We start from the raw sequence: 25,482 nt of genomic DNA on the forward strand, positions 1-25,482 counted from the left end.
TCACCCCATCCCACCAAGGAAAACTTGAGCATGTATCTGGTCATGTAGTTGTTGAAGACCCTGACGATGGCCAGGTACATATGGAGAGCCTCCAGACCCATCCAGGTGAAGGAGACCAATAGGAAGTAGTGCAGGAAAAATCCTGTGGAAATGCACAGGCCCGTGGCATTTGGAAACAGAGCCAGCCACGAGTCCACCAGGAACACCAGGTTCAGAAAGAGCAGAGCGAAACACAGTTGAATCAAGATCTTGGAGGGAATGTCACGGCGGATTTTTCTGTGAATAAAGTGAGGAGGACTGGGTGTTCATGTTGGAAGACTTTACATATTATTTAAAAGTACAACAGTTTTGTGTTTTTTTACCAAGGAGATTAGACCATCAAAGTGAGATGCCTCTCATCTGATTTGCTCATTGTGTTTTGACTTACATAAATGATATATAGATGTACTGGATGTATGACAACAAAAGTACCATTGAGAAGGATAAATATTGAGTTTAATTAACTTAAAATGACTGGTACAATCGGAATGGTTTGGATTTAATCAAAGTTTTGTCAACATTACTTAAATTTATTTTGTTCATACAACTAAAGTTTATTTGTTCAAATTACTTAATATTGTTGTGTGGAACCACTTGACGCAGCGTTTTTAAGTCAATTCAACAAATCAATTTCTTGAGTGTGTCTGTAGAGTATGTTATAGATCTTTTTGAGGTCTTCAAGATATCTCGGCATCATTAAGGAAGACTTACTCGAACCCGAGGTAGGTGAGTAGAGTGACTGCGATGAAGATAGCAGAGATGCCACAGCCGATGTAAGTGATGAATGTGAGGATTGTGGCCTGCACGCGGTCAGTTATGCCTTGCCGACTAATATCCTTAAAACAAACAGAAAAAGATACCAATTTACAAGATGTAGGAATGAATAAATGCACTTTATAACAATCCCAGTGTAAAAGAGTTTCAGTTCCTGCTAACTGGAAGTAACATTATCGAGCGTATTTACACAGATCGTGTTTGGTTAAAATTGCAAGAGTGACTTAAAGTAATCATGGTAGCAGAAAGAAAAATATTGAATATGTTGAAAATGATAAATTAGTGAAATGCATGAATATATGTTATCATTATACAGCGTTTAAAAAGTTTTTTAATAATCTGAAAGTTGAAAAATTAAGCTTTCTATGGATTTATGGAATGTGAGGATAGGACAATATCTGGCGTATATACAACAGTTTAAAACTGTAGAATCTGAAAAATATATTGAGATGTGGCGATGTGGCAGGCCATCTACTCACAAACATTTATAGGGATAAGGTTAGTTTTTATATTTAAGGTAGGAAATTCACAAAATATCTTCATGGAACATCATCTTTACTTTATGTTTAAAAAAATGATCAATTTGACCCATGCAATGTATTTTTGTCTTTTACTAAAAATGTTCCTGTGCTACTTAAGACTGGTTTTGTGATCCAGGGTCACAATGAAAATATATCTTTAATGCGATTCATCTTTTTCTCCAGATTAAACATAAATTATTTTGTTATTCTTGAAGGAAAAAAACATGCAGATTAAAAAATATAAATACATACAGTTGTGGAAAAAATTAAGAGACCATTCCAGAAGCACTATTGTTGTTTCTGAATTTACTTTTAATACGTGCATGTGTTAAGGTATTTTGTTTCATTCTGTGAACTACTAACAATATTTATCCCAATTTTCAGATATACACGTCTTTTTGCATTTATTTGCTGGAAATGAAACTGGAGAACATGTCAAAATAACAGAAAAGATGCTCTGTATTTTTTTCAAACCTCAAATAGTGCAATACAGTAACAGTAATATTTGTATATGTACAGTATTTAGAAAAAGTTCAAAATTACTTTTTTTATTAAATAACCTGAATTTCTTTCACAGTTATTTTGTGTCCTGTCATGCTTTCTTTCACATTGCTGGATGACTTTGCTTTTACAGTTCAACAGACACTGGATTGAAAACATTTGGAATGGTCTCTTAATTTTTCGCGGCTGTAGCCTATATATATAAGAAGATAATATAGATGCTTAGTTGACCCATTACTCTTGTAGCTCCTGTTAAAAGAAGGATAAGACATTTCTGCGATGTGTTTTAATTGATGGCACACTTACTAATAAAACCGCAAAACTGGTTAGGTGATTACAGCTGCAGACGGTCTCGTTCTCAGTACTGCTGTCCTTGACAAAACAGCCGTCAGAACTCCAGCCTCCCGAACCTCCTACAAAGCGCATCAAAGTTACGTCACCTCATACACAGAATTATATTCAATGACCTTAATGACAGGGAGCACTCGCATCTCACCATTTATTTCAAAGTCCCAAAACACACATGAAGCAACAAAATTCCCCTGTGGAAAGGAGTTCAAAAGTCAGATATCAAACCAGATTTAGTGAGCAATGACAAAATGTAAAAAAAGTCAACACACACCGCCACAGGCTGCATATTTCTCAGAGTAAACTCGACATTCTCTTTCAGGTTTGTGATGGAAAGGTTAGCCACACTAGAGCCCAGAATGTGGCTGTTAAGAATTTGTTTATTCCCTTTATCCTGTATGAACAAAAAATAAAGAACGTGAAGACGAAATATGAAGCAATTTTAATTTTTAAATCTACTTGTTTTACCTGAAAAAATGTGCTTTTCTGAAAGAATGTGAACTGAATTCTAGAAGCCATCTTTTGTTCTTCTGTAGAGAGCTTCTCTGTCAGGGAAGCTGGAAGTGTTATTTGGCCGAGAGGAGAGGAACTCACAGCTCTCGTGTCTCTCTGAAAACCTTTTGTCACCTTCAAAAACATGCAAAAAATGTTGATGTTTACTTTGACGTGGTTGGCATTTCCAAAACATTCCACAAATGTAAAACAGTTGCACATAATTTCAATAGTCAATACCTGTGGGTTTAAGGGATCTGTGATCGAAAATGATGTTGTCTTGAAGTTAGTGCCATCAGCTTTGGTTATAGTCAAAGCAAGTGATTCAAACGCGATGTTTTCTGTCTGGTCTCGAATCACCAGTTTTAGAGCCAGAATATCCACAACTTTGATTAATCTAAAATAGCCAAAGCAAAGTTTTTATATTTCAATTGTCTACCCATTTTCTGTTTCAGCTTTAAACCATGAATGCATGTGTTAAGCATGTGACTTACCGGTTGGAGGAGGAAGCCAGAGTATCTGTAGAGCAGTTAAGCAGGTTGTTGATGACAGACAGCATCGCCCGGCCCACGTCCAGACTAATATTGGGTGCAGAGAGCAGATTCTCTAGCTGGTTGACCAAATTGTTCACCTGACTTGAGTTTAAAGATGACACATCTTTTGTTTGACTTAGAAGATCTGCAGCCAGTGCGCCCGGACTTTCAGTTGTCAGATATACTACAAAATAAGAAATTTTAGGTACGACATTTAATTGCAATGTGATCTCTCCACCATTCTTAGGAATTCATATTCACATCATTTTTTGTCTATGTAAATCCAGCTTATAGAACCAAGTCAGTTTCACTGACACTTATATTTAACACTAGTTGAGCTTTCACAGTCAGACAAAAAGATTAGAAAACATTACAAAATGATGAACCCATTAAAAACTACAAAAAAGGGGCTTAAGGGTAAATATTATTTTTTGTGCCATCAAAGGGATTGTTCATCAAAAATGAAAACTCTGTCATCATGTAATCACATTTTAAATCTGTATGAGTTTCTTTCTTCTGCACAACACAAAATATATTTTTGAGAAATTGGTAACCAAACAACACTGGCCCCCATTGACTCCCATTGTACGAACAAAATATTTCTTGTGTTTCACAGAAGGAAAGTGATACAGGTTTCGAATGACTTGACAGATTTTTTTTCTCAACTATTCCATCAAATACAAGCCTATAAATCAATAACTAATTAACCAGGACTAGTTGCACAAGAATGTATGTGCACACCTCTAATACTGTACACATCTCTAAAATATGAATGAGAGCACTCTTGAATTTAAACTTGAAGTCATGTATGTACATTATATCGAAAACCAAATGAATAGTCAAACCTGAAGTTTTCGCCATGGCAACAGTGGATGGCACAGCAGGACCCACAGGCGTTGTGTTGTTTGCTGTTGTATTTCCTATGCTGGTTGTTTGTGTAATGTGATGGACAGGTGAAACAGTTATCGAGGAGTTGTTGTGGGGAGAGACTGGCTGTGTCGCTGGAACAGCAGTTGTGTGAGTTTTACTGTAATTGGTAACAGCGGCAGAATCTGCTGTTGTGTTATGTGCAGTGAAGATGGGGTGTATTGTTGTGGTTGTGTTGACTTTATCTTCAGCTTTTTCTGTTGTGGTGTTTAATTGTGTTGCATTGTGGTTACTTTCTGTTGTAATATTGTTTGATATGTAGTCAGTTGGTGCACTGGAAGTGTTTCTTGCTGTTGGGAAAGGGGTTGTGTATATCTCTGTTGTGTTTGACTGGCTGGTGTTAAACTGTGTTGTATTAACTGCAGGGTGTGATGTAATAAATTCTGAAGTGTTGTTGGAGGTTGTGTTGATACTATGGTCAATATTAGTCCCATTGGTAAACGGGGTTGTGTTCACTTGAAAGTGTGTTGTACTCAGTTGTGTTGTGTTAAACTGAGGGCTTGTTGTATTGGAAGTTGTGAAATTAAACACATGCAATGTGCTGTTGAATTTGTGTGTATCTGTTGTTGTGAACTCCGTGGTATTGAATGTTGTGATAGTTGTAGTGGTTTGTGGGACCGTTGCATTGAGTGTTGTGATAGTTGTAGTGGATAGTGTGCCTGTTGCATTGAATGTTGTGATAGTTGTAGTGGTCGGTGTGACTGTTGCATTGAGTGTTGTGATATCTGTTTTGAGTTCTGTGACTGTAGTATTTAACAATGGCTCTGTTGTATTGAGTGTTGTGGTAGTTGTACTGGTTGGTGTGACTGTTGTATTGAGTGGTGTGACTGTTGTATTGAGTGTTGTGACTGTTGTATTAAACAGTGTGTCTGTTGTATTGAGTGTTAAAATATTTGTATTGGGTGTTGTGACAGTTGTAGTGGTTGGTGTGCCTGTTGCATTGAGTGTTGTGATAGTTGTAGTGGTTGGTGTGACAGTTGTATTGAGTGTTAAAATAGTTGTATTGAGTGTTGTGACTGTTGTATTAAACAGTGTGTCTGTTGTATTGAGTGTTAAAATATTTGTATTGGGTGTTGTGACAGTTGTAGTGGTTGGTGTGCCTGTTGCATTGAGTGTTGTGATAGTTGTAGTGGTTGGTGTGACTGTAGTATTGAGGGTTGTCATCGTTGTAGTGGAAGGTGTGCCTGTTGCATTGAGTGTTGTGATAGTTGAAGTGGATAGTGTGCCTGTTGCATTAAGTGTTGTGATTGTTGTAGTGGTTGGTGTGACTGTTGTACTGAGTGTCGTAATAGTTGCATTTGTTGGTGTGACTGTTATATTTAGAAGTGTGTCTGTTGCATTGTGTGTTGCGATAGTTGTACTGGATGGTGTGACTGTTGTATTAAGTATTGTGTTAGTTGTAGTTGTTGGTTTGACTGTTGCATTGGGTGTTGTGTCTGTTTCATAAAGGGTTGTGACTGTTGCATTGAGTGCTGTGGTAATTGAAGTGGTTGATGTGATAGTTGCGTTGAGTGTTATGTTTGTTGCATTGAGTGTTGTGACTGTTGTAGTGGTTGGTGTGACTGTTGCATTGGGTGTTGTGACTGTTGCATTGGGTGTTGTGACTGTTGCATCGGGTGTTGTGACTGTTGCATTGGGTGTTGTGACTGTTGCATTGGGTGTTGTGATAGTTGTATTGGTTGGTGTGACTGTTGTATTGAGTGTTGTGATAGTTGTAGTGGTTGGTATGACTGTTGTATTGAGTGTTGTGATAGTTGTATTGAGGGTTGTGACTGTTGCATTGAGTGTTGTGATAGTTTTAGTGGATGGTGTGCCTGTTGCATAGAGTGTTGTGATAGTTGTAGTGGATGGTGTGCCTGTTGTATTGAGTGTTGTGATAGTTGTAGTGGTTGGTATGACTGTTGTATTGAGTGTTGTGATAGTTGTATTGAGGGTTGGGACTGTTGCATTGAGTGTTGTGATAGTTGTAGTGGATGGTGTGCCTGTTGCATTGAATGTTGTGATAGTTGTAGTGGTTGGTGTGACCGTTGCATTGAGTGTTGTGATAGTTGTAGTGGTTGGTGTGACTGTTGCATTGAGTGTTGTGATATCTGTTTTGAGTTCTGTGACTGTTGTATTTAACAGTTGCTCTGTTGTATTGAGTGTTGTACTGGTTGGTGAGACTGTTGTATTGAGTGGTGTGACTGTTGTATTAAACAGTGTGCCTGTTGCATTGAGTGTTGTGGTAGTTGTAGTGGTTGGTGTGACAGTTGTATTGAGTGTTGTGACTGTTGAATTAAACTGTGTGTCTGTTGTATTGAGTGTTAAAATAGTTGTATTGGGTGTTGTGACAGTTGTAGTGGTTGGTGTGACTGTTGCATTGAATGTTGTGATAGTTGTAGTGGATGCTGTGCCTGTTGCATTGAGTGTTGTGATAGTTGTAGTGGTTGGTGTGACTGTAGTATTGAGGGTTGTCATAGTTGTAGTGGAAGGTGTGCCTGTTGCATTAAGTGTTGTGATTGTTGTAGTGGTTGGTGTGACTGTTGTAATATCTGTATTATGTTCTGTGACTGTTGTATTTAACAGTGGGTCTGTTGTCTTGAGTGTTGTGGTAGTTGTACTGGTTGGTGTGACTGTTGTATTGAGTGTTGTGATAGTTGCATTGAGTGTTGTGACTGTTGTATTAAACAGTGTGACTGTTGCATTGAGTGTTGTGGTAGTTGTAAAGCTTGGTGTGACAGTTGTATTGAGTGTTGAAATAGTTGTATTGAGTGTTGTGACTGTTGTATTAAACAGTGTGTCTGTTGTATTGAGTGTTGTGATAGTTTTCGTGGTTGGTGTGACTGTTGTATTGAATGTTGTGATAGTTGTATTGAGTGTTGTGGTAATTGTAATGGTTGGTGTGAGAGTTGTATTGAATGTTGAAATAGTTGTGTTGAGTGTTGTGACTGTTGTATTAAACAGTGTGTCTGTTGTATTGAGTGTTGTGATAGTTGTAGTGGTTGGTGTGACTGTTGTATTGAATGTTGTGATAGTTGTAGTGGTTTGTGTGACCGTTGCTTTGAGTGTTGTGATAGTTGTAGTGGATGGTGTGCCTGTTGCATTGAGTGTTGTGATAGTTGTAGTGGTTGGTGTGACTGTTGTATTGAGGGTTGTCATAGTTGTATTGAGGGTTGTGACTGTTGCATTGAGTGTTGTGATATATGTATTGAGTTCTGTGACTGTTGTATTTAACAGTGGGTCTGTCGTATTGAGTGTTGTGACTGTTGTATTGAATGTTGTGATAGTTGTAGTGGTTGGTGTGACCGTTGCATTGAGTGTTGTGATAGTTGTAGTGGATGGTGTGCCTGTTGCATTGAGTGTTGTGATAGTTGTAGTGGTTGGTGTGACTGTTGTATTGAGGGTTGTCATAGTTGTATTGAGGGTTGTGACTGTTGCATTGAGTGTTGTGATATATGTATTGAGTTCTGTGACTGTTGTATTTAAAAGTGGGTCTGTCGTATTGAGTGTTGTGACTGTTGCATTGAGTGTTGTGGTAGTTGTACTGGTTGGTGTGACTGTTGTATTGAGTGGTGTGATAGTTGTACTGAGTGTTGTGACTGTTGTATTTAACAGTGTGTCTGTTGTATTGAGTGTTGTGACTGTTGCATTGACTGTTATGGTAGTTGTAGTGGTTGGTGTGACAGTTGTATTGAGTGTTGTGTCTGTTGTATTGAGTGTTGTGACTGTTGCATTGGGTGTTGTGATAGTTGTAGTGGCTGGTGTGACTGTTGTATTGAGTGTTGTGTCTGTTGTATTGAGTGTTGTGACTGTTGTATTTAACAGTGTGTGTGTCGCATTGAGTATTGCGACTGTTGTGTTGAGTGTTGTGGTAGTTGTAGTGGTTGGTGTGACTATTGTATTGAGTGGTGTGATAGTTGTATTGTGTGTTGTAACTGTTGTATTGAACAGTGTGTCTGTTGTATTGAGGGTTGTGACTGTTGCATTGAGTGCGATGATAGTTGTATTGAGTGTTGTGACTGTGGTATTTAACAGTTTGTCTGTTGTATTGAGTGTTGTGACTGTTGCATTGAGTGTTGTGGTAGTTGTAGTGGTTTGTGTGACTTTTGTATTGAGTGGTGTGATAGATGTATTGAGTGTTGTGACTGTTGTATTAAACAGTGTATCTGTTGTATTGAGTGTTGTGACTGCGGCATTTGGTGTTGTGATAGTTGTAGTGGTTGGTGTGACTGTTGTATTGAGTGTTGTGATAGTTGTAGTGGTTGGTGTGACTGTTGTATTGAGTGTAATGATAGTCGTATTGAGTGTTGTGACAGTTGTATTGAACAGTGTGTCTGTTGTATTGAGTGTTGTGACTGTGGCATTGGGTGTTGTGATAATTGTAGTGGTTGGTGTGACTGTTATATTGAGTGTTGTGACAGTTGTATTGAGTGTTGTGACTGTTGTATTAAACAGTGTGTCTGTTGTATTGAGTGTTTTGACTGTTGCATTGGGTGTTGTGATAGTTGTAGTGGTTGGTGTGACTGTTGTATAGAGTGTTGTGATAGTTGTATTGAGTGTTGGTACTGTTGTATTAAACAGTGTGACTGTTGTATCGAGTGTTGTAATATCTGTATTGAGTTCTGTGACTGTTGTATTTAACAGTTTATCTGTTGGTTTAAGTGTTGTGTCTGTTGTATTGAGGGTTGTGACTGTTGCATTGAGTGTTGTGATGGTTGTATTGAGTGTTGTGTCTGTAGTATTGAGTGTTGTGACTGTTGCATTAAGTGTTGTGATATTTGTAGTGGTTGGTGTGACTGTTGTATTGAGTGTTGTGAAAGTTGTATTGAGGGTTGTGTTTGTTGCATTGAGTGTTGTGATAGTTGTATTAAGTGTTGTGTCTGTTGTATTGAGGGTTGTGACTGTTGCATTGAATGTTGTGATTGTTGTGTTTAACACCATTGCTTTAGAATTTGAAGTTGTGATAGTAGTAGTGAGTGTTGTTATAGTTGTATTGAGTGGTTTGACTGTTGTAGGTAAGAGTGTTTCATTTGCATTGAATGCTGTAAGTGTTGTGATGGTTGTATCAAACTGGTTTTCTTTTGCATTTAAAGTTGTGGCAGTTGTGTCAGGTGGTGTGACCGAAATCACCAGTGGGACTGATATATTGACTGGTGTTAAAGTTGCATTTTCCAGTGCACCTGGTGTATTTCTATGTGTGGCTATTGTTGTGGGCAGTGTGACTGATGGAATGAGTGGCAGGTCTGTTGTATTGAGCGACAATGTGTTTGTCTGAGTGTCTGTACTGTTAATGGATGTGAAGCTAATATTGGATACTGAGATTGTTGTATTCAGTTGTGTAACAGAAGTATGCTGTGTGTCCTCAATGCTGGGTGTAGTAGTTATGGATGGAGATGTGATATTTATGGATGTAGCTTTGCTCGCAGTGGTTGTGTTGGGAAGTGGAAAAGATTTAGAGATCTCACAGCTTTCATTCAAAAGAACAGCAAACGTCTGACCCGGTTTACTGTGGAACAAAGAACAAATATCCAATAATTTGGATTCATCTGATTAAATCTAATTAAACATAAAAGATGAGTTAGCACATCGCAAAATCTAGATGTAATGGACCACCTACCATTTCAGCTGGTTTTTGACATCATTAATCTGGCTGGCACTCATATTTACATAGGTCCAGGTAAATGTAGAGTTTAAAGATATGTTTACAGAAACAGTGGTCGATCGACATATAGCTATACAGGAGACAGACAGACAACCCATTTTGTTATTCCAAACACATGGATGAGATGTAACTGTAGGAAACATAGTTCAAAACACTCACCTGTTTTATGAACAGGCCCATCAAAAATGATGCTGGTGCTGCCCTTCCAAAGAAAGGCCACAGCGTCGCTAACAGTACAAACATCTACCTGTTGCGATAGCTGTAAAGTTAACATGCAGGTGTAGAGCCTGAGGAACAATAGAGTAGTTAGTCGAATACATTAATGCGTACAGAAGCAAACACACAAACACTGTACAGCATACCTTGCTCCTTCTCCAAAACATTCCAGGTGCATTTTCTGTTAAAAAATGAACGCAGGCTTTAAAACACACACTCACTTATAACTATTCACAAATATATTGAAAACATCAGATTAATAGATGCCTACCTGAAAAAACTGGGATGCAACAGGATTACATTGAGACCTACGGGAATGTAACCGAAAAAATGATGGCAAAAAAATGCACCACAAAGTTCACACACAAATAAAACAACTTGTACTGTACATGGTCAAATGTTTATTTTTTACAGGGTGAAATTTCAGACGTACCCTAATACGCTGGATTCGTTGCAGGGAGAGCTCCACTCTGAAACCTATAGGATTGAGCAAAAAGAAAAATATGAAAATACGAAATAACTAAATGAACTTTTTTCTTTATTTTTGTTTTTCTGAATGGCTCTACGAATTACAGTGCTGCTCATTTTTCTTCCTATTATTGTCACCTAACACACTCACCATGTTCTGAATAGATGTGAAATTCACGTCCGAGCTCGAAATATTCAAACGAAGGGCAAAATATGACTCTAAATCAACACAGAGGAGGTGGACGGGTGATGGTGGTTTCAAATATTTGCATGCATGCTATGATAATTAAAACAGTATTCTGTAACACACTTACCGTTGTTGTCGGATACCTGACACTCACATTGTTGCTGGTTTTCAACTAAAGGGAAGAAATTTGTTTTTTTTTGAGAAAGAGAAATGTAATGAGACACAATATGTATCTGGTGGGGAACATTTATAGACAGTGTTAGGAATCAGTGATATTTAGAGTATTCATCTGAAAACATTTACATTTAGTCATTTAGCTGCCACTTTTATCCAAAGCGACTTACAACGTAGGGGAAAACAATAGAAGCAATAAATGCAACAAAAGAACAACAATGCATGGGTGCAGCAAAACTGGTTTCAGTTAGCCAACCAAAGTAACAAAGCTAGGAATATCACTTTTAGATGGGGGGTTTAGAAAAGTAGAAATAAGAGGAAGACTGTACTAAGGGTAAGATGTTGATGGAAGAGATGTGATTTTAGCCGATTCTTAAAGACTTAAAGACTCTTAAGTGAAGATTTGGGGTGCCGAACCAGTGGTGGTTTTGTAGGCCAAGAGCAGAGATTTGAATTGGATTTTAGATTTGAAAATTCTCACCATTGCAGGATTGGTTCTGCAGGATTGTTGAATCATTAGGGATGAACATATTCTTTTCATAAGAGCTAATGAAAAAGAGGGAACATTATGTATGTAAAATCAATGGCAGAGGTTGAGTATGAGGTTACTATAAATATAATGAATGTAAATCAGTAAAACACATCTGAACAAGTGAAGTCTGTATTCTTTGACTAAAATGCAGTCAAACAAGTGAGTTCAGGTTGAGACGACTTGCAACTTTTACCATGTAACATTGACAGGTCCTTTGCAGACTTCATCGAATGGCAAAGAAGATGTGCAGTGCACAAAACCTCCATCAGGTGCTAAAATATTCTGCTCCATGCAAAGGCCTTTACCTGTAAATAAGCCAAGAATTATGCAATTTCTTGAGACAACAATTATTAAATTAATAAATCATAAATATATTTTTTCTGTTTCTGCAGGGCATCTAAAAAACCAAAGCTCATTCCAACAACTTATGAATGAAAAATGCTAATCCATATCTGTGTAACTGCATTTATTTATTAATAAGATATTATTTATTAGAATGATCTTGCTCGTTCCATAAACACCATGCACTGTGCTGTGTTTTACCTTCTCTGTTTTTCCTGTTTTCCCCTGTAAAGCTGCTTTGGAAGAATGCATATTGTGAAAGTGATATATAAATAAACTTGAATCGAATTGAATTAACTGTGCAATGTGATCTACAGTATGTTTTGTCTACTCTGTATATTCTGCTCTGTTTTTTTTTTTACATAACTTGGTTATTAGTCTTGTAGTATCCCTATAGCACAATCAAGTTCATCAGTGACATCATCCTGCAGGAAGTGACATCATTTTGGTGGGACAACAACAGCACAAACAGGAAGTCAAAGCATTGGCAATGGATTGGGTAAAATCTGTGATAGTTCTTTGTATTGTTTAGTTTGTTTGACATTTAATTCTGTAAGATATCATTTTTTTGTCTTCTTTCATACTCCTAGTTTTAATGAACAAATAAAGTTTTGTAAAGTGCCTGAGCTTAACCAGTGCATATTTCTAACGCATCTAAAACCTTGGGAAAACGGTAGCCGTGCCTCTTTCTCTCTTTAAATGACTCGCGCACGGCACTCCAAAAAGTTGAACTATGTTCATCTCGATGCGGCGCCGACGGACCTAGAAAAAAGTGTGCGGCGTGTCACCCCCTATTTGCACGCGCCTCCCGCGCATCTACATTTAAAATAACTAATATGCGTGCGGAAAAGAAGCGAAATGTGAATCGGGCCTTAAACAATTATAAAAAGACTTCTTTATATTGCAAAACAAGTGAAATAATGTTTATTTCACAATATATATTTTTTATTAATTACATAACAGGATTGGCCCTTATATTTAATTAAACAGACTACCCATGAGTCTGTAAACATCTCAGGTCAGTAGTTGTTACTCACCCACTCTCTCCACATCTCCCAGAAGGCGTATTTTGAAGGTGTTTGTAGCACTGCTTTCCACCAGCTTGCGGAGATTGCAAATATTCATAGGCTGCCTAAATTTTAGCAGCACAGTGCAGTTAGTCTGCCTGTGAGAAAGATTTCAGAAGTTGATGGTAAATTACCATGTGATCAAACTTGTTGTCTTGTAGTTTAGAGATTCAGATTTGACTTACATCATGTTCCAATTGTCTTCACATTGAACATCAGCATTCTGTATAATACAAAATAAAACGATTCCATGCTTGACTACAGCTAATATCAGTCGTGAACTTTTGTTTAAATGCAAATAATACTTACCATAAATGCATGTGCGGTCTCATTTGCATTGCTGGCAGTCGTAAAAAGATCTGAAAACTGAGTGCATGACACAGTTCTTTAACAATGTGCGTGAACATACAATGTAGTGAGGGGGAAAGAATCTGACTTCTTATTCCAAGTATTGTGTTTAAATCTAAGCTAAACTATACTTTCTGAGAAAATTATATTATAAAGGTATTCTAAGAGATAAAATCTATATTTAGAAAATTTAGGTGGACACACAGCTCCTATAATACAGTATAACTAATCTGATAACAAAAGATGGATGACCTAACTTTTCATTTATGTAAAAAGTACATTCACAAAATCTAGCCTAAGGATGTATCGGTAAAACAAATATATTTTTTATTACCCAGTTTTTAATATTTTCCGTTACATTAGTCCCATTCGCTTCCGCAGGCATCAAGTAGTATGCATCTATGAATTGAGAAAACAGATATTTAACTTCCTCAGGAATCTCCAGATTCAATCTTAAATTACGCTTTGTGTAGAAAGAAGTCTTTCTTACATTGATCAGCGCAGTACTGAGAAAAGTTACACAGCACCCAAAATGACTCTGAAATGAATGAAAAGACACATCAATGCGAAAAAGCCTTTAGGATTAATGATGTAATGTATAAATTATATAACATGTGGCAGATTGAGAAAATGAAGGTAAGGAGTTTAATTTAATATCCTGTAATTAGCACAGAAATAGAAGCCATTTGTCTTGTGAAAAAAAGACATAATAAGAACATAGTGATAATGGCTGTACCTGTGATTAATGTAGTGGACCTCTTTGTCCGGAGAACCGCTGACTGATTCGCTCCTTGAGCCTTGACAGTAGGCGTAGCGCTAAGGTGCGCCACTGTCTGATTTATTGGTTCAGAGCTTGGATTTGCAGAAGAGGCGATGACATTGATGGGAGGGCTTGAATGGGTAGGCCGGATGGTTTGGTTGGAGGATGGCGAGTCTGGAGTTGGCAATGTGATATTGAAATAACCATTTTGTGACGTAATGGTTGTGATATTTCCAGTTGAACCAATCGAAACTTGAGGTGAGATTGTGATGGTTTTGTCTGAGGTGGTAGTTTTTGTGAGGGGAGATTGTGTTGGTCTAGTGTGGTTAACTGAGGGTGTAGTAGGTGTTGTGATGGGTTCTAAGGTGCTTTCGGTTGAGTTTGGTTTGGTTCTGGGTTGTGACTGTGAAGCAGAGGTTGTGTTTGTTATGTGACCCTGAGGTGGAAGGGTGACCATACTAATAGATGTACTTCTAGGAGGAATTGAGGCGGTATTTTCTGTTAAAGAAAAAAATTGAAATTTGTTTTATTACTGCATCATCTAGCTGAAAGTCAATATAGTAGCCTAACACTGAAAAATATTATAATAATATTTCTTTTTTTATATAGCGACTTTCAAAGTGGCTGTACTGTACACACATTAATATTTAAAAAGTTATTTAAAAGCCATCTTAGAATATAATGTAATTCTACTGATTTTAAAATGAAATTCTACTGATTTTAAAATGTATAAGTAATGTAATATTGTATGTGTAGGTACAAATTTATGCATAATTTATGTAATTCCTTAAAATTCTGCTTCTCTAATGTCATCTACGACAAATTGTTATAATTTCAATATAGGTGATATTATATAAAATAAACATTTTATTGACTGTAGTCTTAAAAATACAAATATGATAACACATTATTCTTATTATTATATAACATATTCTGAAAAAATATATTATCACATATTATTTATATATAATATTATTATAATATCAATACCAATTCAACATACAATGAGTGTCCTACTGTACTTCAGGTCATTTTAGGACCTTCCATTCAGTCTTTTGATATTTAATGGCAATATAAACCTGTTAACTGACCTTCGGGAACTCTACGTGTGCTGGTAATGATTGATCCCAAAGTAGCGAAAAGTGGACCTTCGAAAGGGATAAAGTATTTTTTTTATTGAAGGTCAAAATAGTTTAACAAAAAAAAATGATATTGACCGTTAAAGAAACTTTTGGTCTATTCAATGCCATGTTTATTCACCTGCCACAGCAATGTAGAATCTTAATTTCAAAGCTTTTCTCTTTTGATATATGTCAATATTTTTAATAATGAATGTAATTTTTATTAACTGACAACCGTCAAAATAACATCACAGTCTCTGGTAATGTACAGATTACGCTCGCTTACTTGGAGACTTCGAGAAAACCTTTTGACTGGTAGCTGGGCCTGAGGATTCTGAAAGAGATAAAAAAAATTTAAACTTTAACCTTTAAACCTTACAATCCGAAAATAGCACTATTGAAAAGTGTAAACACACACATACCGACATGTCAATACACTGAAAGGACACAAACCACGAACAAACCACTCCCTTTGTGATACTGCGCAAGTATATATTGAAACTTGTGCATTAGTTAAGAAATTGTTAAAGTTAGGTAGAGTTACTCCAGTGTACAAGATGTTTTTTTTATATTGATGTGTAAATACGTTATTCTTGAAGACATTCCTAATTTTCTGCACGGTAACTCAACACATCTGGTATTCAAAACATCTCTTTGCGTCATAGACCTCACTGAGTGGAAAGATGTCTTTTCAGTGCAGCATGCTGTGAGATCCCGAACAAAACAACAGTGACGTACCCGGAATGCTGAGTGAGAGTTGACACTTCATATTTGCAAATCATAGAGTTACGTACCGTCAAGCTGCTTCAAACAGTTTGTACAAAGAGTAAATAGTTACCCATCACCACACTATAACTTTTAGTGAAGTTAATTCACACTGAAAAACACTTACTGGTGGATTTCCCCCTTATCGCTGAAGCATTGCGTTTCTTACGCAAATGCTTTAGGCCTAGAAGATGAAATATAGAAACAGATTGGCATGCACAGAGAGAGTGTAAATACTACTGACCTATTTGAACCCTACTTAATCTTAATCTATAGTTTGTTCATGCATTTAATAAAAGTTTTAAAAATGAAAAGAGTTTAAATTAGTAAATGAGGTAAGATTACTGAAAACATCATGCACATAATAAACAACATAACACACGAGGGGGAATTCACTAAGAATGACAAGTGAACCTGCTAACCGCGATCTTTATTTGCACGTAGTCTGGGATGTTTTAGCATTCTCTTTACTGTATCAATGGTACTGTATATCAGATATTTCTGAAGTTCTAGGTTATGGCTTCCATGATCGTGTACACTTTATAGGGAGTGTACAGCATGTCTCGAATGCACATTGTGTCTGAACTTACTGTGTGTGACCCTGCCTGTGAAATCCAACTAAATATTTTCTTCTGATTTACGGTTCTCTATAAAGTCATCCTACATAATGTAAAGAATATTCTCTGAACAAATAACATTGATATCTTTACTATTAATACTGACTAAGAAAAAATGTTTTCCAATAAATGAACTGTCAATATATTACATATTTTTTAATACATTTTTGAAAATATATAGAATAATACACTGGTAATATTAATAGATATAATCATAAGTAATTACTACTATATAGAAAAAAATAAGTACTCGATTTCCATATGTAAAGTGTTTTATTTAATATATTGCATTCTATTTTCGAGTCTATTCCCATATATTTTGTTTCTATAGGGATGATTAAAATTTGAATGATTTCGATTCAACATTGATGGTCCTTATCTCAGAATTATATTATGAGACTTTAGACTGGATTTTAAAGAGAGGGTCACATAATCTAACAACATTTTCTGTACCTATGCCAAATTAATTGTGTCCTGCTAATTTTGCCGAAAAAAACACAATCTGTATTAGTCCTAATTTCTGAAGGAATTTGATTAGTGCTAAAAATAATGACAATGACCTACTTTCATTCTCATTCTCAGCATTAGTGACTTTGGGTGACCTTAGCTGATTAAACCGCATAGTGGGTGTTCATTTAAAGGAACAGTTCACCCAAAAATGAAAATTCTGTCATAAATGATTAACTCTCAAATTGTTCCAAACCTGTGTATACTTCTTTGTTTTGTTGAACAGAGAAAACCATTTGGACAAATGATGGTAGTTCTTGGCCTCCGTTAACTACCATAGTAGGAAAAATGACAAGGGCCCCAGAACTGTTTGCTTTCCTACATTCTTCAAAATATCTTCTTTTGTGTCCAACAGAACAAAGACATTTCTAAAGCAATTCTTCCTACAATGGTTATCAATGGTGTCCAATAACTGTTTGGTTAAAAGTATTCTTCAAAATATATTTCTTTGTGTTCATCAGAACAAAGACATTCATACAGGTTTGGAAAAAATAAAGGTGAGTTAATGATGACAGAATTTTTATTTTTGGATGAACTGTTCCTTTAATAAGAGGCAAATATTTGTCCTGAATACAGTGGACAAATGTGACGTTACCAATCCATAAACTCATATTCACTAGCAAGACTTCAAACAGAAGTTGTTCTCAAAATAACTTTGAAAGTGTTACTTAAAAAAAAGCTGTCCTTATATTGGGTTCAGAAAAAGTGCCGCAGGCTATTTATGGGTTATTCAGGTTTGTGCATATTATCGTTGCTATTTTCAACCCTGCTGTGTGATCCACTACCGGTTGGACAAGCTTGAATCTCTGCAGTTCCTACAGTACATTCCTCCATTACTCACCACATTGCAGAGTAGAATCTTGGACTTTGGTCTGGGCTCGTGTGACGGTCCAAAACTGCGAATCCCAGCCAACCACAGTACCATCCTCACAGGCCTGGTGCTCCCCCACATCGTCCCATATGCGGAACAGGTAGAGCTCCACCGTGCTTAAGTTGACGCCAGGGGCCTTTTTCAGCTGACAGCCGAGCAGAAGCCGCCCGGAGGGGGGGATTGCACGAGCGATGGCTGTGCGCTGATACACTTCCGGGTGGCCCCTTATTGTCAGACTGAAAATTTTTTGAGGGGCGTCCCATCGCAGGCATAGGTGGTACCAGCGGAGAGGGATCAGATGGACGGGAAACTGATGCCGTACGCCCAACAGCCAGGCGTACAGGGAGTTTCCATCACCCTGAAGAGCTAGTTCGTAGCGGGCTGCGGGGGACAGATAGCTAAATGCAGTCCATGTGCCAGGGGATAGAACCCTTACATCCACACATACTGTTGTTAGAAAGAGCACAGGAAGATTCCCCTGCGACTTGAAAGTCCAGTTGTCGTCACAACCTTGAAGGACAGCTTTGGTATCGGACATAAAGAAGCCATTCGCTTTGAAAAGAGAGAGATGAACATTATTTACACTTAAAAAGTCTAGTCGTCCTTAAAGCTGATAGCATATGTTTAAAAAGGAATAAAACTATATCGTTTTGATACTAAACTATTAAAACATGAAACTTTGGGAAACTATGGGTACTTTTTTCAAGGATCTGCAATTTATAATTGGTTTCCACTTTGGAAATATTTTCTACTTGATAAAAACTTTTTGCTATTGGTAACAGGCACAGATTTTAACATTTGGTGACTCTAAAAGCCATGTGAGATCTCTCTTCAAATTTGTTAAGTATTTGTTTTATTTTGAATGCATGATTTTTCATAGTCAGGTAAGAGCCATTTTCAGGATTGTCACATCCATAACACTAAACATTCCTCATAAATGGACACATGAAAATTAAAACAAAATAACTACATTATGTTCTGTAAAGAGGCATCCCCTCTCCATTCATGGGGTATTAATGCTACAGGATACATTTTATTTTACAGAAATCCTACAAAGTTTGTCGTCTCCCAAAAAACGCATCCTTTTTTGTCACACAGCATGTTTATTTCCTTTTTTTTTATATATATTTTTTTCATTGATTGACATTTTTGATGTTATCAACAAGGGATCAGTCAAATATAAACAGATGGTTCAATATAATCGTAACACATTCATTCTTATTCATTCTGAGCATTTTTATGTCTTAACCATAACGCTGTAATTCCCCTTATATAAAGTAGGCTTGGAACGGATAAAAACATTTGGAATGTTATTTTGTTTTCTGTAGTCAACCTTTTGAAATAAAAGTAGTTCTTCCCTTTTTGCCTTTGCTTCAGGCCCAGTAAACGTTATGTTAATATATCTATTGGCCCATATATTAGTTATCTGCTTCCATTGTTAAAGAGTGATCAGTTATCGGCCAAAAGGTTCATTTTGGTGCAATCTAATTTCTTACTAGATCTTATCATATTATTTTAATATTAAAACTATGAATGCATGAAATGTAGAGGAGTAAAAAGTACATATACTCAAAATAAAAAGAGTAAAACTTAAGTACTGTCCAACTCTGGAAACAGAACAATTTATTAAAAAAATGCAACAAACAGTAACTCTAAAGAATATTTGTCAATATTACAAAGGTATGAATTTCATTGCATTTGAAAACAGATTAATTATGATTTTATCCATATGATTCAATCGTTACTTCAACTGAACTCATTTGTTTTGAAATTTTGTTCATGCAATGACTCTTACAGTATACATTTTCAGATCTCCAGTTACATGTCGGGGTCACTGTATTTCAGTAAGAGGATATACTCAACAAGAAAAAAAATTAAGATCACTTTTAGCTTCTCTGTGATCCCCAATAAATTCAATAAATGACATCATGCTCGAACTGACCTTTACCAACTCCTTCAAAGTACTGTAGATCCTATAGATGTGTAAATTCTCCTGGTAATACCACTTTTATAATATATTTTCATCTAAAAGTGATCAAATTTAATAATGATATCAGTCCTTCTCAGCTATGACTCAGCACAACTTTACTATTCATAATTTATAGCATCCATTGTGTTTCCTGTAAATCATTTAACAAGTTAGAATTGACAGACTTGTAACAGAAGCGCTAGCAAAATGCCATTTTAGGAAAATTTCTGGTCTAAATTCTCAGCCAAACTATAGTTTTCTTTCAGGCTATCTCCCTCTACATTAATTCTTTGTTCATCTTTAAATATATATGAGGACATAGTTTGGATGTACAACATGTACTATCCAGTCTCGGTACAATACAATTCAGTCTTTTCCCATCTTATATTGCACACAAAACCAGACTCCTTGAAAGGAATGCAACTTCCTGGAGGTTTGTTTTACTGCAGTCTTCTGGCAGCAAAACATGTGTACAGTAACAGGACAGAACCACGTTTAAAGGATGTGCGCTTTTGAGGAACAGGAAATATTGGCTTAATTATGTAAAGGTTTATTAAGGAAGCTAGGATGGAAAATCTCGATCTATTTTTGTCTCAGTTGGAAATGCTATAAAATTGCCATATTTTAAATATTTTGGTATTCTTGCATATTTTTTGTTTATATTTTGCTCCTGTATTTATATCAAGTTCTCTTGTTGGTCTATGAAACTATGAAAGTTCAATGCCTCGTCCAGTGTAATATATTATAGCATAGTATTGTTGTGTACCAACCTTGAGGTAAGAAGTGAAGCGAGAGACAGAGGAACCAGAAAAAGTGATATGTGAACTTCCTATATTGTCCACTCAGATGCTTGCTGTTCTTGTGAAGCATCCTTTGAAAAAAGGAAACAAAACAGTTTTTTTTTATCTATTACAATAAAGGGTGTAACATCGAGAGCTGCTTAAGGTTAAAACTGCACACCACTATGAAGCCTTAAAACTCCATGAACGTATGAATATAAAGTCTACTTCATAAAATAAACTTTTTTCTGGTCCTTACTTCATATACTTAATATTGATGGAGCAATATGCATATGAAAATGTTATTATCACATATAGCTATATACAGTATATATAACTATTTATATAGATACACATACAGTGCACATTTCATCTTGACAGCACTGGCATTCCACAATTCTACTGAAACTACAAAATAAAGCAAACACTTTGATAGATGACAATATTAAGCTTGAATATTCATCATTACCCTGGAGCCTCAAAAAGAAATTAGCTGCAAGTAATTTGCATTGAAACCAAAAACATTTGTCATAAACAAGGGTGCAGGTTCCTAGCTACAATACAACCATGATACATTACTATTATGAATATGATATGGAACTAATTTGCTTACAGTAAGGATATAATTAAGTTGATCAGAATAAACTGCAATGCTGTTCTGAGTTATGCAAAGAAATAAACAAATAGTTTGCAAACCGAGTCGAGTATGTACTTCCAGATTATTTTCCTTTTCGCTGATGTGATTGCCTCCTTGTTTGCCTTATTTTTAAGTCGCTTTGCATTAAAGCATCTGCAAGTGATTACATTTAGATTTGACAAATATAACCTACCGTAAATGTGCCCTATGGTGTGACATTGCAAAAACTTAAAGACAAACAGTTAATATTTAGCATATATTAACCATATATTTATCATATGTGACCCTTGATCACAAAACCAGTCTTAAATAGAATGGAAACATTTTTAGTAAAAGACAAAAATACATTGTGTGGGTCGAAATTATCAATTTTTATTTTATGCCAAAAATTATAAGGATATTAAGTAAAGCTCATGTTTCATGAAGATATTTTTTACATCTCCTACTTTAAATATATAAAAACTATATTTTTGTGAATGGATGGCCTACTACAGTGGACCTGATTAACAACGTCAAAGGCCATTTTCTCCATATTTAGATTTGTTTTGCACTCTCAGATTCCCGAGTTTTATATGGTTGTATCTCAGCCAGATATTGTCCTATTCTAACAACTCATACATAAACAGAAAGCTTATTTATTCAGCTTCCAGGTTATGTAAAAATCTCAATTTCGAAATTGACCCCTTAAGACTGATTTTTTTGTCCAGTGTCACATATAACATGCCATAAGAGAGATCTATCCTTATAGTTTTTTTCTAAAAATGTCACACTATAGGACACATTAACAGTTTATTTGTCAACTACCCAGATACCAAGAAATATCAACAGATTATCTATATATCTATCTATCTATCTGTCTGTCTGTCTGTCTGTCTGTCTGTCTGTCTGTCTATCTATCTATCTATCTATCTATCTATCTATCTATCTATCTTTATATCTATCTATCTTTATATCTATCTATCTATCTATCTGTCTGTCTGTCTGTCTATCTATCTATCTATCTATCTATCTATCTATCTATCTATCTATCTATCTATCTATCTATCTATCTATCTATCTATCTATCTTTATATCTATCTTTCTGTCTGCCTGTCTGTCTGTCTCTCTCTCTCTCTCTCTCTCTCTCTCTCTCTCTATCTATCTATCTATCTATCCATCTTTATATCTTTATATCATCTATCTATCTATCTGTCTGTCTGTCTGTCTGTCTGTCTGTCTATCTATCTATCTATCTATCTTTATGTCTGTCTGTCTGTCTGTCTGTCTGTCTGTCTGTCTGTCTGTCTGTCTGTCTATCTATCTATCTATCTATCTATCTATCTATCTTTATATCTATCTATCTAGCTACCTACCTACCTACCTACCTACCTACCTTTATATCTATCTATCTATCTATCTATCTATCTATCTATCTATCTATCTATCTATCTATCTATCTATCTATCTATCTATCTATCTATCTATCTATCTATTTATCTATCTACCTGTCTATATATCTATCTATCTGTCTATCTATCTGTCTGTCTATCTATCTATCTATCTGTATCAGTCTATATTTTCGCCTACCTGTCTGTCTATACATTTATGCATGTGTTTTTTTATCCATCTATCTATATTTGTATGATTATGTGTAGGCTATGTCTGTCAGTCTGGTGTCTGATTTTCAACATTTTTTCGTTCTTGTGAGCTTAACTCACATTACATAGACATGACATTCAATGTAACTTGTCTAACTAGATGCCACAATGTAGGCTAAATGTCTCGGGCTCTGTATGTGTATTTCTACATACTTTACAATATTTATTTCTTCTATTTCTGATTAAAATTGATTATAAAACGCACACAAATGTAACTTCTCTAATCTAACTTGTGCAACATAAATGAATGTATCGTCTCGCGCTCACCTAATGCTGTCGCGCCACTTGATGCGCGTGATCATGTCCAATCCGAGCCTCTTGTTGCGTTCCTAACTCCATTAAGCCACTTCGCATCAAATAAATCCCACTGAACAATTGCTGGACGATCTGCGCTTCATTATTCAAGAACTTCCACGAACAGGTAACGAAAAGCAACAAAGCAAACGCAGTGTCAGGTACATAGAGCATGAAAGACACAGGTCTGGAAATGCTGTGACACTCCCATTATTGTGAATACATAACTTCAGCAACAAGAGGATGACACGCCTTTCTGTAAACTTGACAATAACAAACCATCAGGAACTTAACTAAACTAGCCAGTTCACAGAAAGTGTCAATGTTTTTCTTGTATATTGGATTCCCAGACGACCCTCATCCAGTTGTATGAAGACCTCAGATAAATGTTTGTTTGATGTTTAAATAACCACTCTTATTGTCTCTTACCATGGTTACTCAATTAAAAGTGATTTGGTGGCACCTGTTCTTTCTTTCAGGCTCAACAGGGACCAGGATACAGAGTCAGACGTTTCCTGGACCCTCGGAGTCATGTCAGTGGAGGGAAATCATGCCCATCTGTGCGCGCCTTGTGTCAGCCTCTCAGGGTTCCCAGTGTTGTTTTAGGGTGAGATACCTTCTCTGTTCTCAAGATTTCTTGTTGAGACTGACCATAATGTCACACGGACAGCTCATATATTCCATGATTTAGCTAGTGTGTTTTTTTAAGGAGGATCTTTACTTGCAGATTTTAGAAAAAAGTATGTGTGAAGAAATAACGTGGCCAAATTTTTATTGTTTACTTTTTGTTATGTTTGTACGACTGAATTATGTAAAAAAACAAATGGGGATTATGTTAAATCATCATGAAAGTGAACAAGAACTTGAGTTGTCAGTTCTGATAGTATCATGTACAAGCACCATATATGTTCATATACCTCTGAGATTATAAAATAGCTTTGTTTGGGCAAAAGACTGAAACTTAAGCTGCTATTCACTTATTTAAAAAATGAGTTTGCATTTTTAGGTAAACAATTGAAATATTGTATAAGAGCATATATAGGGTTGTATCCTGCATAATCCTGTGAAATTCAAAACAATGAAGTAAAATCTTAGACATGTATAAAATACAGGGCTGTGTGTGTGAAAATGGAGATACAAGATGTGCAGACCGGTTTAACATCTCTTTCCCTGGCTTGAAACCCCAACAGGTCACAGACAGAGACGAACAAAAGAAGCAGTAAAAATGACCCTTACACACAGAGTGGATCATCTTTTCTTTAATGCAGGGCGTGGATGCCTAAGGCCCCCTTTATTTCTTTTGGCATACTTGTACTTCATCTTCAGTTTGTTGCTGACCTGTTATGTTTTATATTTTTATTTTGCACAAATCCATTTCATTAATTTAATACAGTTTTCATCATGAATAATTTTGTCTATATTACACAGTATTTGAGCAGGACATGAAATTATGACATCAGGCTTATTAGCATTTGATATATCCCCTTTTTCCATTACCGTTTTCCTTTCCATGGGGGTGGCAGGGACTCCAAATTACTGATGAAAAACCTGATGAACCACGAGCTTGAGGATTTCCCACAGAGCCTGTGTGCATTGCAGACATCTGTATTTTTGTGTAATAGATTTATAATCATCAAGGTCACAGATTTCCTTAGAAGTATTGTTTGCTTTAAATCAAATCCTTAAACCTACTACTTTATGCCAGGTGTAAATTTGATTTTAAATCCTGCATTTTTCAGGTAGCATCAGACTTTGGCAACCACTGGATATACAAAAGCATGAGTATTGAATCTCTTATAACTTCCTCCTGATGGAGTTGAGCTCCTCAACAGACTCAGTGGTTTCTCCGGTTACGAATGACACCTGAAAAAAGCAGAAACACAAAGAGTGCTGATGCATTTCTTAATTCTTATTTTCTCATTTTCATGTTGACAATATGCATTAAAGATAGAGGTATTTGCCATTAGATTTTATGTCTTTTCTTGTAGAGAATGCCATGCATTTGTCTCCTGGGATCGTTTGATGGAAATGTTAAATTAGCTGTTATTTTTTTTACTGTACAGTCAGTATTAAGTTACTGTGGTTATTGTGGAACACCCTTGTAGAAATGTATAATATCTGCTCATGATAAGTTTCTGTGCTTCTGAATAGATCCCACCCTGATTTTGCCGCGGCCTCTGTGTGTCTGCCGGTGGCAGAAGGAATTGTGTCACGTGAAATGCAATACTGATTCTTTGTTATATTTGTTAGGAAATCTCCCCATCTTGGTGACTCTTTGTGCACATACACACATTTACTCAGCAAAAATGAGAAATAGACGTTTGTTGATTTATACATAGCCTACAGTAGATAAATATAATTACTTTAAACTAACCCAAACCCTAACAAAAATGTAAAAAAAAAGCAGTCATACTG

The 25,482-nt window shown here is 36.1% G+C and overlaps 1 protein-coding gene and 1 long non-coding RNA gene across 3 annotated transcripts in view; one reads left to right on the top strand and one right to left on the bottom strand.

The window, feature by feature from the left end:
- Positions 1-23,240, bottom strand: part of adgrg2a (adhesion G protein-coupled receptor G2a) — a 25,917-nt gene extending 2,677 nt beyond the window's left edge. The window contains exons 1-30 of one of the 2 annotated variants that reach the window (XM_056737723.1): positions 23,041-23,240; positions 20,491-20,591; positions 17,722-18,303; positions 15,884-15,940; positions 15,278-15,325; positions 14,962-15,018; positions 13,847-14,368; positions 13,601-13,648; positions 13,445-13,509; positions 13,072-13,128; positions 12,948-12,985; positions 12,733-12,860; positions 11,547-11,658; positions 11,303-11,367; positions 10,775-10,819; positions 10,612-10,679; positions 10,426-10,469; positions 10,264-10,300; positions 10,139-10,173; positions 9,936-10,063; positions 9,732-9,846; positions 4,054-9,620; positions 3,170-3,392; positions 2,916-3,072; positions 2,652-2,810; positions 2,458-2,577; positions 2,332-2,377; positions 2,142-2,248; positions 751-875; positions 5-276 (exon numbers count right to left, since the gene is read on the bottom strand). In XM_056737723.1, coding sequence (XP_056593701.1) covers positions 5-276; positions 751-875; positions 2,142-2,248; positions 2,332-2,377; positions 2,458-2,577; positions 2,652-2,810; positions 2,916-3,072; positions 3,170-3,392; positions 4,054-9,620; positions 9,732-9,846; positions 9,936-10,063; positions 10,139-10,173; positions 10,264-10,300; positions 10,426-10,469; positions 10,612-10,679; positions 10,775-10,819; positions 11,303-11,367; positions 11,547-11,658; positions 12,733-12,860; positions 12,948-12,985; positions 13,072-13,128; positions 13,445-13,509; positions 13,601-13,648; positions 13,847-14,368; positions 14,962-15,018; positions 15,278-15,325; positions 15,884-15,940; positions 17,722-18,303; positions 20,491-20,591; positions 23,041-23,075 — 9,163 coding nt within the window. In that variant the 5' untranslated portion in view covers positions 23,076-23,240. The remainder of the gene's footprint in view (positions 1-4; positions 277-750; positions 876-2,141; positions 2,249-2,331; positions 2,378-2,457; positions 2,578-2,651; positions 2,811-2,915; positions 3,073-3,169; positions 3,393-4,053; positions 9,621-9,731; positions 9,847-9,935; positions 10,064-10,138; positions 10,174-10,263; positions 10,301-10,425; positions 10,470-10,611; positions 10,680-10,774; positions 10,820-11,302; positions 11,368-11,546; positions 11,659-12,732; positions 12,861-12,947; positions 12,986-13,071; positions 13,129-13,444; positions 13,510-13,600; positions 13,649-13,846; positions 14,369-14,961; positions 15,019-15,277; positions 15,326-15,883; positions 15,941-17,721; positions 18,304-20,490; positions 20,592-23,040) is intronic. The other variant, XM_056737724.1, reaches the window with a different exon arrangement.
- Positions 23,102-25,441, top strand: LOC130412929 (uncharacterized). The gene is made up of 3 exons (XR_008905421.1): positions 23,102-23,194; positions 23,547-23,674; positions 24,258-25,441. It is a non-coding gene; the product is annotated as an uncharacterized LOC130412929 (long non-coding RNA).
- Positions 25,442-25,482: the final 41 nt, after the last annotated feature.

Source organism: Triplophysa dalaica, chromosome 23 (genome assembly GCF_015846415.1).
Source record: "Triplophysa dalaica isolate WHDGS20190420 chromosome 23, ASM1584641v1, whole genome shotgun sequence".
Classification (NCBI taxonomy): Eukaryota; Metazoa; Chordata; class Actinopteri; order Cypriniformes; family Nemacheilidae; genus Triplophysa; species Triplophysa dalaica.